This window comes from Oryctolagus cuniculus, chromosome 12, assembly GCF_964237555.1.
Source record: "Oryctolagus cuniculus chromosome 12, mOryCun1.1, whole genome shotgun sequence".
Lineage (NCBI taxonomy): Eukaryota > Metazoa > Chordata > Mammalia > Lagomorpha > Leporidae > Oryctolagus > Oryctolagus cuniculus.
The window spans coordinates 52,489,792-52,502,892 of record NC_091443.1 but is presented as its reverse complement, the minus strand read 5'-3'; the positions used below and the strand labels follow the sequence as shown (position 1 = coordinate 52,502,892).

Genomic DNA, 13,101 nt, shown 5'->3' with positions numbered 1-13,101 from the left:
CAAGGCTTCCTAGTTTACAGAATGCCTTATGTATACCCTTTCATTTAATCTTACAATCTACCAACACGAAAGATATCATCTCATTTTATAAAGGATACAAATACAGCTCAGTGAACTTCAGGAACTTTGCCAAGATCACACACTTAGTAAAGGATGGAGCTGAAACTGGATTTCAGACCTTCTGACATCCTTCTCTTTCACCACACTGGTAAGCACCCTCCACATTAATGATTGTCAGAATATGATCTGCTGTCCTTTCTAGGTTGTAAACTGGCCCGATGATACATATTCTCTCCTTGGATTTCATCAGTAACATACAGGTAGTCTCGTGGACTGACATTTACATATGACAGAAGCTATTTTAACTGTCACTTGTATGTGTGTGTCATAATCAAGAATATGTTACTAAAATAGACTGAAGAATCTACTTCCATTTCACCCTGAGAAGTCTTAATGCTGCACAGTGTTTATAATGATGTCAGGCTCTGACTGGATATGCCCTAAAAGATTGCAATGAGTGGGGTCCATGATCCATTAAGCCTTTGTCCCACTTCAGTGTAGCCCAAAGGTTAAGAATCACCTTTCCTTATTCCTGATCAAACTAAAAAACCCCTTCCCACCCTACCTTCAGTCTCTCTTATCAGAACACGAAGTCTGTCAGGCTACAACATGGACAGAGCCCAAATTTCTGTTTGACACAGGAGTCACCTCCTACTTTGTCCCAAAGGACAGCTCCTAAGAGTAAGGAGGAAAGGAGGTCTGGCCTAATGGGACAGAAATCCCATCCAGTGGATTTTGCATGACTTAGCAACCAGACTCAGAGCTCTCATAAATGTTGGGACCAGGTACGTTAACCTATGCAGTACCCAAAGGTTCAACCAGCTGAGAAACTTGGCTTTTGCTCCAGCCATCATGCCCTTCCACCTCAGGTGCAGTCCTGTTGTGGTTGACTTAGTGGAGCCTAGTAGTTAGGTTCTGCTGATGGTGGCCATTTGGCAATTTTCAGAAAAAGCTAAACAATTCCTTCTTCCTTTGGAAATACAGTCATGAAACAAGATGTGGGGTAAGAGATGGCAGGTTGAGGAGATACAGCAGAAAGCATAGGGACTTTCCTAAGCGCCAACACTCAGTAGATAACTGACATCAAACGAGCTGCCAAAATATAAAGCTTAGCTCTCAGAAGCCATTAAATCTGCATCTCCAACTTTCCTTGTTCTGCTCCACCCGCCCCCTTCTGAACAGATGGGCTAGACTGACAGGGCAGATAGGTAGCAGGGTTTTTGTAGGGATGCCTGGAGTTGTGTTTACACAGTACGGCTCATCTTTGGACGTGGGACTAAACTCATCGTGGAACCAAGTAAGTGGTTTATTTTAGCTCATCTCAGTGTGGACATTCCCTGAATGCAGAGGGCTTCTTGGGCAGTCGGGAGGTTCTAAGTTGAAAAGGCATTAATGCAAAGAACTGGGGTAAAGTTTGAGGGCAAATGCCGTAGGTTTCTCTTAAGAAAATAATCTCCCTATGCTTGAAATCTCTGTTCTGAAGCTCGGTATTAAAATGTTTCCCACAATGACCTAAAAAACATAGATAAGGCTTCTGATTCTGGATCCCTATCCAGAGTCTGGGACTGGGGAGAAGGCAAGAGGGTCTCGTCGTTGTTCCTGAAGGAAAGGAGTCAAGTCGCCATGTAGGAAGGGGAGCATTAGAAAGAAGGAAAGGCTTATGAAAGAAGCTAAACACAGAGGGTTTTGCTGCGAACTTCTATTAAGCTAGCATGGCTGGTTCAGAACAAATAACCCTCAATGTCCCAGCCCAGCCTGCAACTGCTGACAGCAACAGTGTACTCACCAACCCTGCCAGCCTGAACTGGGGACAGTTCACCAGGACTCAGGAGCCCCCAGCTGAGGTAGAAGCGTAATCACCGACTTCAGGACGGTATAGAAGTAATGGTGCCCGCCCGCAGATGCTGTCCACTCCTGGTAACCTGTTCCAGGCTTTGGAAGTCCGGAGGCTATACTCAGGGCGTTTGTGTAGCTGCCCACAATCAATCACCAGGACCAGTCCAGAGAAAAAGAGCCTTTGTGGCACTTTCCAAAATGCCAAGTCAAACAGAACAGGCATTACCTCTTAGGTGGTTACACATTGGTTTTGTTTATTCCAGAGAAAATAAAAGGGGAAGAGTATGTGGATGTGGCAAGGCTGACAGTCCTGAAAGTAACTGGTACTGTCAACTCAGCCTCTGCCTCTCCGAGGATAATACAAACTTATAGGGGCCCTTCACTGCCTGTTGCCTCTAGGGAAATACTGAATTCGGTGGGTTTTTTAATCTTCAAGGGGAGAAAGCCTAGAGCAATGAAAAGAAGGAGGGAAACAATCACGTTGTAACTGAATGCAGTCTGATTGATGTTTGGCAAATTGCATCTGAGCAAAAAGTATTGTGTTTCATTTTCCCTTTAAATCATTTGCAGTTGAAATTCAGAATTATCTGCAGTGTTAGAATCAGATCCTTGAGGCCATGCCTTCAGGAGTCTTAGGGAAGAAAGAATGTGATGAAATTGCTGCTTGGATCCTCTGCTGACCATGCTCCCAAATGAGACCCCATTTGCTTCTCTGCTTTTCTCCTCTTGCAGTGATGGGGTGCAATCTGAGGCTGGGAAGCTCAGGTGGGGGAAGAGAGGATTTCAGATCAAGCCGCTAGTCCTTAGAGTTTTTACAGCCAACAGTGGCCCTATGCAACAGTCATTCTCTTTTGCCTTGGCTCAAGCCCTGGACTCTTGATTTTTGGTGACAAGACAGAGTAACTATATGGTCTTTAAATTCCCCTTTTTTCATGATTACTACATACACTTGAGACTTATATATGGATCCAGAGATAGGAAAAAATATAAAACAAAACTTAGCAATCCAAAATAAGCAGTGGTTCTTCTGACCTATACCCAGGACACACCACACCAATGAGCTCCCCCAACCAATTTCTTCCATAACCCGCAGGTCCTTACAAAGTCTTTCACTGGGCTCAGGGAATTAGAAAGCAGATTCATTACATTGTGAGACTCCATTTGAGTGATGTGGGGAAATTGGGTTTCTAATCAAAAAGGAGCATTTGTGGCCCAAGAGAAGGGAACCAGAGCCTAAGAACAGGACCTGTTTCTAAACCCTCCTCTCCTCAGCCTGACATTCATTGTAAGAAATGTCAATGTCCAGTGCCCCTGTCCCTACTAGTATGTTCTTCTTGGGAATCCCTCTCAATAAAGTGGGAGTTAAATTTTCCATTTTGAAAGAGCTAGCGGTCACCTATCACCCTCTTCTCTTGCTTTGTCTCAAACCTGTCCCCATGTCTCTTGGACGGGGATTTCATGCCCACACTCCAATCCAGCAGTTCAACTATTATTAGCTTCAAAGAGAACTGAGACTTTGTGCACTCAGCCCCTAGTCTCATCAAGGGCAGCTTTGTAGTTCTCTGAGCTGTGGGGTCTCCAGACTGAGATGCCAATCTGGGAAGAGAGGGCACACGTGTTCCAGCCCAGGCCCCAGCGTCAGCCCCAGGCTGGTTACCTGTGAGGCATGTTGCAATGTGCTACTGGGACACCCGACAGATGTTTTTTGGAACTGGCACCAAACTCTTCGTGGAGCCCCGTGAGTTGATTTTTGAATCCTGGGACTGGGAATGCCATTCAGTTTACTTTACGAATCATAATAACAAATGAAATTATGACTAGGAGATGGAGTAGTGTAGGTGTGAAGTGGGTCAGAGTGAAGGCACATGGCTGAAGAGCTATACTTTATTTTTAAATATACAAAAACTGGGTCCCCACTTATTTCTGAAGTCTTCATAGAAGCCCAGAATGCACAAAGAAATTTAGAAGAATGGCAGTCATAGTTGAAGCATTCAGGTGCAAGGAAAACAGTGGCAGGGACACTTTGGCCCAAATTCTCCGGGAGGTTACCTCCTTCCTGTCACAACCCTTTGGTTCAGCCAACCTGTATGCATGGCTCATGGCAAACCAGAAATGAATGTCCTGCAGCTTGGAAGACTTGAGAGAGAGGCGGTGAGCCTGATCAGGGTAGCCAGGTAGAGGGAGCTTCTGTCTCAGGGTCTAAGTTAAATCCCATATTTTGGAGAGTCTGGAAATTCTAAGTGACATTTGTTACAGATGTTGCAATTCTTAGGGGACCAGCCAGCCTCTGTTTGAATATAAAACATAGATGATTTCTAAACTTATAAATTAAGAAAGACTATTCATAAAGAGTATATGCTTCTTTTTGTACTGTTTAGCAGGATATAATCTTAGCATTGCATTCGTACTCGTAAAAAGCCTGAAAATAAAACAGCAATTGTCCAGAAAAATAGCACTTGAAAGAAATGTTGAAATGTAATCATGTTTGTAGAACATAAAGAAAAACAGGAAATTCTCAAGACAAGTAATTATACTTTAATTTAAATTTAGACTATAATTGTGCAAGCCATGCAACTTCAAGTTTTTGTCTAAATCAAATATAAGATAGACTAAGTTGTATATGGCAACTCTATTGAGTGCACTTAATTTTCTAAAAAAATATTTGAGTGCATTTAATTTTTTTTAAAAATGGCCTGTTCTTTTGTTACCATCATGCCAATGAATGGATTAGATGAAAAACGCTTTTCTCTCAAAAAGTTATTTTAAATATATAGACATTAATTTAGAAAGAAGCACCAAGAAAAATGTTTTACTGGATCGGTGCATTAGGCTCAATCTGAAATGCCAACTTAGAGATTCAGAGCTCACTATCTTAAGTGCATGACCTTCTTCAGACATCTGTCTTGTGAGCTATGTTACATTGTTCAAATTATTCTAACGCAGTCTCTGCAGCCCAAAGTGATCATTGACAATTGCCTGCTAAATTTAGATTTTTCAAATCCCCAGCAAGGCTTAACTGTCCAACTAAACCAAAATAGGATTGGATCAAACTCTTAACCGAAGAGAGAGGGGCTTGTTTTGTTTTGTTTAGTTTTATGGACAAGTTTCCTTTCTAACTCATAATTCCCTTGAAAAAACATCAACTGGAATCTATTCAAATTAAAGAAGTAAGGATAGTGAGCAAGGAACGTCTGAAAGGAAGTGGTGAACAAGGCGCGTGGTTTTTCGGAAGGGAAGTGAGGGAGCAAGTGTGTGGTTTCCAGCCGTTGATAGGCCTGCGTTGTCCGTTACTGTTATCAGTGGCTTCAGCTGTGCAAGGAAACAAAGCGATGAAGTTTTCCCATGCAGGTTGAAAGCAGGTTCCAGAGAAAGCCCTTTGAAAATGTCTCAATCCTTGTCTTGAGCTGAAATATAAGGAACTAGATTCTCAGGTATATCAGGCACTAAAATATAAGGAGCTAAGTGCTAGTTTCCTGCCCTAAGTAATTAGAACAGAATCCAGTCTTTAATCAAGATTTTTGGCAGAGGAAAGATAGGGAATAGTGATGGTAGTGATGAGAGGGTTTCAGCTGATTCCTTAGGAAAGCCCTCCTTGGCCATAGTCCATTAGCAAAGCGGTGATTGACAGAAACTTCCTGACTAGCAATCACTCCATACCAACTACCTAGAGCCAGTTGATTGGGGTATAACTACTGCCACAAGCCACACAGCTGAGGCCCAAATCTAGATGCAGGGTGAAGCATTAGAAAAATCATTTCTTTTCTGTTCACACATTCATCACCAAGACTTTTTGCTTAGCAAGTATCTAGTATCTTGATTGTAGACCATAGTAGACAAAAGTATGCTAGAATTCAATATATTTTTCATTCGATGCCAAGAAGTCAAACTTACTGAAGCTGCGAATACTAAGAGCCACACCCACAGGAGCAACTGATGTTGAAAATTAGATGGAACTTAGGATTAGAAATATATTCAAATCACCATTCACAGGTTGGTTATCTTTCCTGATTTCAGGTATTAACAAGGCACTTTTTTTAGCAGTTATCTGAAGATAGCCTAAGAATCCAGTCTTCATAGATGAAAAATTATCACAGTTCAGAAACTTCAATTAGGCACAGTGTGAAAGAATCATCACTACCTCTCTCAAAGCTCCAACACGTTCAGTTTAGAGGAAAGAAAAAGGTGCGTGTCCAGAGTAGTAGCTAGATGATAGCTCAAGGCAAAGTATAAAAGAAGAAACGGCCAGAAGGGGACCTAATTACTGGGACCAATATTCCACAGCTCCTCTTAGAATAAAACAAGAAGAAATAGAGGCAAAACTGGTTTGGGGGTCTATCAGGACTTGCTGAGAATGTTAGCTGTTATTCTCTGATAAGAAAAGAAAAAGAGAAAATTGCACAGTAGTTAGGCCCTTACAAAAGAACAAGGATTCACCTATAAACAGAGAAATGTACCATTTAAGTTCAGCAAATCTTTTCCAGTCCATGAAATTGGAATGGCACCCTGTAGTAACCCCAATGCTGCCATTCTCAGAGCATTTGAAACAGCTATGCAGACCTTCTCAGACCCTTGATTCTTTAATTGACATAATACGAAGCATGAACATCTGCCCTGATCTACCTCCCAGGCTCATGCATCTAAAGCAGACCAAGTGATGCGGATATTCAGCCTTACTTCCTTGTCCAGAAGATTGATTGAGAAACCGTAGATAATCAAAGCCCCCATGATCCAGAAGCCACTTTGTAGCTGCTATTTGCCAGCTGTGCTTCCAGGCCTATCCCTTAGCAACCCCTGTCTAGAAGGCAGAATGCCCTTCGTGTCTGCTCCCTTTGGTCATAGTTTCATGGAGGTGTTAACAAGTCCATACCACTAATAGGACACAGGGAGGCCAGGATGGCAGAGTGTAACCCAAGGGGAATTGAAGTAACCATGACAATCGAACTCCCAGGAAGTTGTAAATAATCATCTCATGAAATAAGATGATTATATTTGCAGAAACGCAGCCTCCTTCAAGTCCATCGGTTTTTGTCATGAAAAATGGAACAAATGTTGCTTGTCTGGTAAAGGATTTCTACCCCAAGGATGTAAATATAAGCCTCCAATCATCCAAGAAGATAAAAGAAATTGGGTCTGCAATTGTCATCTCTCCTAGCAAGAAGTACAGTGCTGTCAAGCTTGGTCAGTATGAAGGTTCCAGTTCAGTGACGTGTTCAGTCCAACACAACAATAAAATTGTGAACTCCGCTGACTTTGAACCGAATACAAATCTTTCAGGTAAGAGTCTGCAAGGGGCTGGTAACTGGGAGAAGGAAAGAAAACTTAGAGATGTAAACCCTAAACAGATCATCCTCAACGTATCAGCATGCTAGAAACAAGACTTAGACCCAGTTCTTGCCTATCACTGACTGAGAAGGAAATGTTCTGAAAACTTAGCTGTAGACTAAGAGAAAACCTATCTCATTTCTTCCCCCCTCTCTCTCCTCGTCACCAACCACTATCTCCATATAAATGACTATCCTACTACTAGACCTTGGCATTAAAAGTTCAAGTATGGTCTAATCAGGTGCTAAATTCCAAAAACAGAGTAGTCCAGCACATCATGGGGTTAAGGAATCCTAATTCCACCTATATATGAGAGCATGCCTGGATGTTGGTCTCATGATACCAAAAAAGCCCAGAACAGGAAGTGTGTTGTTTCTGTGAGTAGCTGTATTACCTTAAACCAGTCATCCCCTCTGTTCCTCAAGTCCTCTGTTACCTAAAGTCTCCTCCAGGGTTAAAAACCCTGAAATCCTTTAAGCCTCCTGGTTCCTAATGTGACCTAACCATTGCTGTTTGTCCCAGATAATCCAAAACCAACGGAAGCTGGAAGTGTGACACAAGCTACACAGAGCTACCGTGAACCAAAAGGTTAGTTCAAATCAAAGGGCCAAATTCAGAAACTCTGTAATTGTCAACTGGGACTCAAAAAGCATCAGATTCCCAAAGAAAACAAAAATCACACTGGGCCCAGTTCAAGTATGGTCTAATCAGGTGCTAAATTCCAAAAACAGAGTAGTCCAGCACATCATGGGGTTAAGGAATCCTAGTTCCACCTATATATGAGAGCATGCCTGGATGTTGGTCTCATGATACCAAAAAAGCCCAGAACAGGAAGTGTGTTGTTTCTGTGAGTAGCTGTATTACCTTAAACCAGTCATCCCCTCTGTTCCTCAAGTCCTCTGTTACCTAAAGTCTCCTCCAGGGTTAAAAGCCCTGAAATCCTTTAAGCCTCCTGGTTCCTAATGTGACCTAACCATTGCTGTTTGTCCCAGATAATCCAAAACCAACGGAAGCTGGAAGTGTGACACAAGCTACACAGAGCTACCGTGAACCAAAAGGTTAGTTCAAATCAAAGGGCCAAATTCAGAAACTCTGTAATTGTCAACTGGGACTCAAAAAGCATCAGATTCCCAAAGAAAACAAAAATCACACTGGGCCCAGATGGTTCCCTTCAGCCTTTGACTGTCCCTACAGAGCTTGCCTGGTTGAGAACCTGGGTTTCCAAAGTCTGCCTGGCCGGATGCGAGCAACTTCCTGGCTTGCAGGCCAGGAAGAACCATGGTTATCTGGAGCAGGTTGGCATCAGAGCTATTGCAATTTCTGGAAGGAAATTTAGTCTCTCCCTGAAGCCAACATCTTCCCTCTTCATCTGCAGTTTATGCCGAAAAGGTGAACATGATGTCCCTCACAGTGCTGGGGCTACGAATGCTGTTTGCCAAGAGTGTCGCCATCAATTTTCTCTTGACTGCCAAGTTATTTTTCTCTTAAGGTAAGGATTAGCTGCTGCCTATTCCCACCTCCACCTAAACTATGCTTCCCATGGAGAAAAATTTAGAAATGTTAAGAAGACAAGAGGTATTAGGAAGGGAGAACACAGAGGCATATTTAAAAATTTTTTTAAAGATTTATTTATTATTTATTTGAGAGGCAGAGTAAGAGAGAGAGAGGGAGAGACAGAAAGAAAGGTCTTCCATTGCTGGTCTCCCCAGATGGCCACAACGGCCAGAACTGGGCCTATCTGAAGCCAGGAGCTTCTTCTGGGTCTCCCACATGGTTGCAGGGACCCAAGCACTTGGGCCATCTTCCACTGCTTTCCCCAGCCATAGCAGAGAGCTGAATTGGAAGAAGAGCAGCCAGGACATGAATCGGTGCCCATATGGGATGCCAGCGCCACAGGCAGAGGTTAACCTATGACACCACAGAGCTGGCCCCCATATTTAAAATTAGTAAGATGGGATGTCTCAGAAACTCAGCCTAACAACATCTCATTTATGTTATCCTTTTACTTTAAGCCAGATTCAAGACTCATTATGCACTATACCATGTACTTTTTGAATATGCCAATCTATAACCCCACCTCCACCCCAGGGAGAAAAATCCAACCTAAATAAAGAGAATGAACATCTTTAACTGCCATTTTTGTTTCCTTGGCCAAGGGGCCAAGGGATATTTTCAAGTCCAAAAGCACACCTTCACCTGAAGAATATTTAGGGTAGCCATAATCTATTTTGACTTTAATGAAGGGAACTCCAGCTCTTGCTTCTTGTGCATAGGACTCTAATATGCAGAGCAGCCTGCCTTTGGGATGACCTTTACCCCCATTAGCAGTGAATCACCTACTATTAGGTTCTCGGAATACATACAAAGTTGGGGCTGCGATGTTAAGTATTTGCCTGGTTTTTGCATTCCCTTCCTTGTTTTTTTAATTTATTTATTTGACAGGTAGAGTTATAGACAGTGAGAGAGAGAGACAGAGAGAAAGGTCTTCCTTCCATTGGGTCACCCCCCCAAATGGCTGCTACGGCCAGTGCGCTGCACTGATCCAAAGTCAGGAACCAGGTGCTTCCTCCTGGTCTCCCATGCGGGTGCAGGACCCAAGCACTTGGGCCATCCTCCACTGCCTTCCCGGGCCACAGCAGAGAGCTGGTCTGGAAGAGGAGCAACCAGGACTAGAACCTGGTGCCCATATGGGATGCCAGTGCCACAGGCAGAGGATTAACCAAGTGAGCCATGGCGCCAGCCACATTCCCTTTCTTGCATGTGAAATTCAAACCAGGGCCTAGGCTTGCCTGTAAGTTCCTCCCCCTTCCTCCTTCTCCAAAACTCCAAACACTCATCAGTTCCAGTTCCTGTTCTAGGAACAATCCTAGGCTTAGAGGATTGGGCTGACCTGAGCAAGACTAAACACACCAAATCATTCCCAAATGGGTGACCTGCAGGCCTAAGGACATAGGTAGTGTGGCCATGGAAAAAGAGCAATAGACTAGGACTCAGAAGAGCTGGGGTTTAGTCCTGACTTTGTCACTTACACACTATGTAACACAGATTTCTTCCATCTCTGGGCCTGAGTTTTTGCATCTGTAAAACACGGGAGATAAGAATGACTAAAGGAAATCAAATGTTTCATGGGTTGTAGCAACTTTGGCAGACTGATAAGACTAGCTGAACTGTTGCCATGTGTTGAAAGGAAATGTGCCACGATAGATTGGTGATGTCTGCAATGGCACAGCATAGCAAGTACCAGCCATCCTCAGACTACCTGGCTTCTACCATCCCTTCCAGCACTTAGATTTGTGATCCTGTCACAACTTCCCTTCACCCACAGGCTGACTGGAATGTGGAACTTACACTCCCTAAAAGAAACCAAAAGCTTATGAAGATGCCATCTCCTCGGCTTCGGACTTCTCGGAAATTGAAGTTCACCTGCCGCCACCATGTTTGAGCAGCTACTAATCAAAGCAGTTTTCCTTAGAAGGAAACCAACTCAGCTCAGCTCCAGCCTGATGAAAAGACAAAAGGACTGGGGAATGGGGGTTTGCATCCTATCTGCTTCACATGCTGCTTCATAAAGGCTTCGAGGACATGAAAGTATAAGGGGCTTTTTCACTCCTACAACTGATATAATTTGAAAAGGATCTTTTATTCCTTTTGATTTTCTATACCTCCCAGAAGTAGAAAGTGAGAACTAACAGGTAACCAGCAACATTCTCCATTAGGAAAATAGGCTCTGGGATAAGGAAGGAAGGGGTCCTTTTACCTAAACACAGAAAGTTGTGTTCAACCAAGCACTAGGTTTGCCCCGAAACCAGTGTCCTCATGGTCTCCTTGTGACTTGTTCCACGCTCTATGTTCACTTCAGCAGTCACCCTGGGTAGGGGTGGGGGGAACAAAATTTCAGCACTTTCTCCTTTTCCTGGTACTTGACAAAGAAAATTAAGTTTGACTTCCTAATAGGCTCCAAGAAGGCAATGGGGTTTCTAAAATTTCATCTAAATGCTCTCTAATCTATTAGCAAAGATCAGAGTAAAATACAGAAGTAAGAACCCTCTCTCTGTTCATTGATTTAACATACATGAATTGACTCCTGCCAAGGTCAAGACCTTATACCTAGGATAAAAGCAATAATACAAGGGCCCTGCTTTCAAGCAGTGCACTGTGCAAGCGTTTTTGAAGGGAGGAGCAGGGATGAAATCCTATCTTTACTGTCTTTTGCCGCCAACTGTGCACAGGGACTGTGAGATCATTGGACACACACCCTTTTGCATGGACCTTTGAAGCTGCTGCTTTTCTGCTTTTCTCAGCCTCTATCTCTGCTGCATTTATTAAACTGCACTGTGTGCACCTTGCCTCTGGCTTTGCTCATTGCAGACCACTGCAGGGGGCAAGTCAGCTCTGTGAACTCCTATTAGTCAGCCAAAAGCCACACTGAGCTTATAGGTCAGACCGCAGCTTCCTGAGCCCCAAACCTGCAGGCTCCTGCTTTGGGGACTCAGTCTTGGGTTTCCTGCTACAGTGGCTGCTACCATAACACTGTCAGCAGTGCCTGCAGGGTAGAGATCAGCCCTGCTCTGCAAGGCCACAGCTCTCTCCAGGTTCACCTGATCAGGTAGCAGAGCCCTAGCAACCCACTGTTGTGGTTTTTTCTCAGCACCCAAATGGAGTGTCAAGCAGGAGTTTATGAGGTTCCAAGAGACAGAGTAGCTAGCACTAACAAATCCCCTGCCATCACCTTCACAGCCCAACCAAACACAGGAGACAGTCCAGATGGATAATCCTGGTCCATCCAGGGGAAAAATTAGAAACTTCAACAGATTGTCTCATATGTATAAAGAATGTCTATTTCCAAAACATTTACATCTGATACCTTATGTGACGTTAGAATGTTTCTCTGAAGTCGCTAGGAACAAGCAGATCAGGTCCTGGGGCCAGCTATGTGGCACAGCTGGTTAAGCCACCACTGGCAATGCCAGCATCCCGTATGAGCACTGGTTCAAGACCTGGCTGCTCCACTTCCAACTGAATTCCCTGCTAAAGTGAAAGATGGCCCAAGTACTTGGACCCCTGACACCCACGTGGGAGCCCAAATGGAGTCCTAGGCTCCTGGCTTTGGCCTGGCCCAGCCCTGGCTATTTATTGCAGCCATTTGGGGAGTGAATAGCACACAGAAGGTCTCTCACTCCATCTCTCTCTGTTAACTTTGCCATTCAAATAAATAATAAATATTTTTTAAAAAATCATATCCTCACATCCTCATTTTTCAAACGGAAAAAATGCTTCCTTCCCTCCAAAGTATGTGCATTGTCCAAAGTTCATTCCGTGAGACGAGGTATTGCTGACAGTACAATCAAGGTCTCAAGACTGTTAGCCCGGCCAACGCCGTGGCTCACTAGGCTAATCCTCTGCCTTGTGGTGCCGGCACACCGGGTTCTAGGCCTGGTTGGGGCACCGGATTCTGTCCCGGTTGCCCCTCTTCCAGGCCGGCTCTCTGCTGTGGCCCGGGAGTGCAGTGGAGGATGGCCCAAGTGCTTGGGCCCTGCACCCCATGGGAGACCAGGAGAAGCACCTGGCTCTTGCCATCGGATCAGCACGGTGTGCCGGCCGCAGCGCACCAGCCGCAGCGGACATTGGAGGGTGAACTAACGGCAAAATGGAAGACCTTTCTCTCTGTCTCTCTCTCTCTCACTGTCCACTCTGCCTGTCAAAAAAAAAAAAAAAAAAAAAGACTGTTAGCCCAAGTTCCTGCTACAAGAGCAGGCACCCTGCATCCCCAAAATGAGGACGAGATGTCAATCTAATATTGGAGCTGATGCTCCACCCTATAGTTAGCACTTAAACGAGCCACCCACTGGCCCTTCAATAGCCAGAAAAAAGAATCCTAGCACA

General features: G+C 44.1%; 1 protein-coding gene and 1 gene segment (V, D, J or C); both read left to right on the top strand.

The window, feature by feature from the left end:
* Positions 1 to 12,452, top strand: part of LOC103351160 (T cell receptor delta constant) — a 141,675-nt gene extending 129,223 nt beyond the window's left edge. Inside the window, exons 3-8 of one of the 5 annotated variants that reach the window (XM_070053898.1) lie at positions 1,287 to 1,357; positions 6,892 to 7,170; positions 7,741 to 7,806; positions 8,211 to 8,276; positions 8,594 to 8,707; positions 10,544 to 12,452. In XM_070053898.1, the coding sequence (XP_069909999.1) occupies positions 1,287 to 1,357; positions 6,892 to 7,170; positions 7,741 to 7,806; positions 8,211 to 8,276; positions 8,594 to 8,706 (595 nt within the window). In that variant the 3' untranslated portion in view covers position 8,707; positions 10,544 to 12,452. Of the gene's footprint in view, positions 1 to 1,286; positions 1,358 to 3,008; positions 3,635 to 6,891; positions 7,171 to 7,740; positions 7,807 to 8,210; positions 8,277 to 8,593; positions 8,708 to 10,543 lie in introns of those variants that run through there. The other 4 variants (XM_070053899.1, XM_070053900.1, XM_070053902.1 and 1 more) reach the window with 4 other exon arrangements.
* LOC103351170 (T cell receptor alpha chain constant-like) overlaps positions 1 to 13,101 on the top strand; it is a gene marked incomplete in the record, with an annotated part of 594,496 nt that overhangs the window by 496,154 nt on the left and 85,241 nt on the right.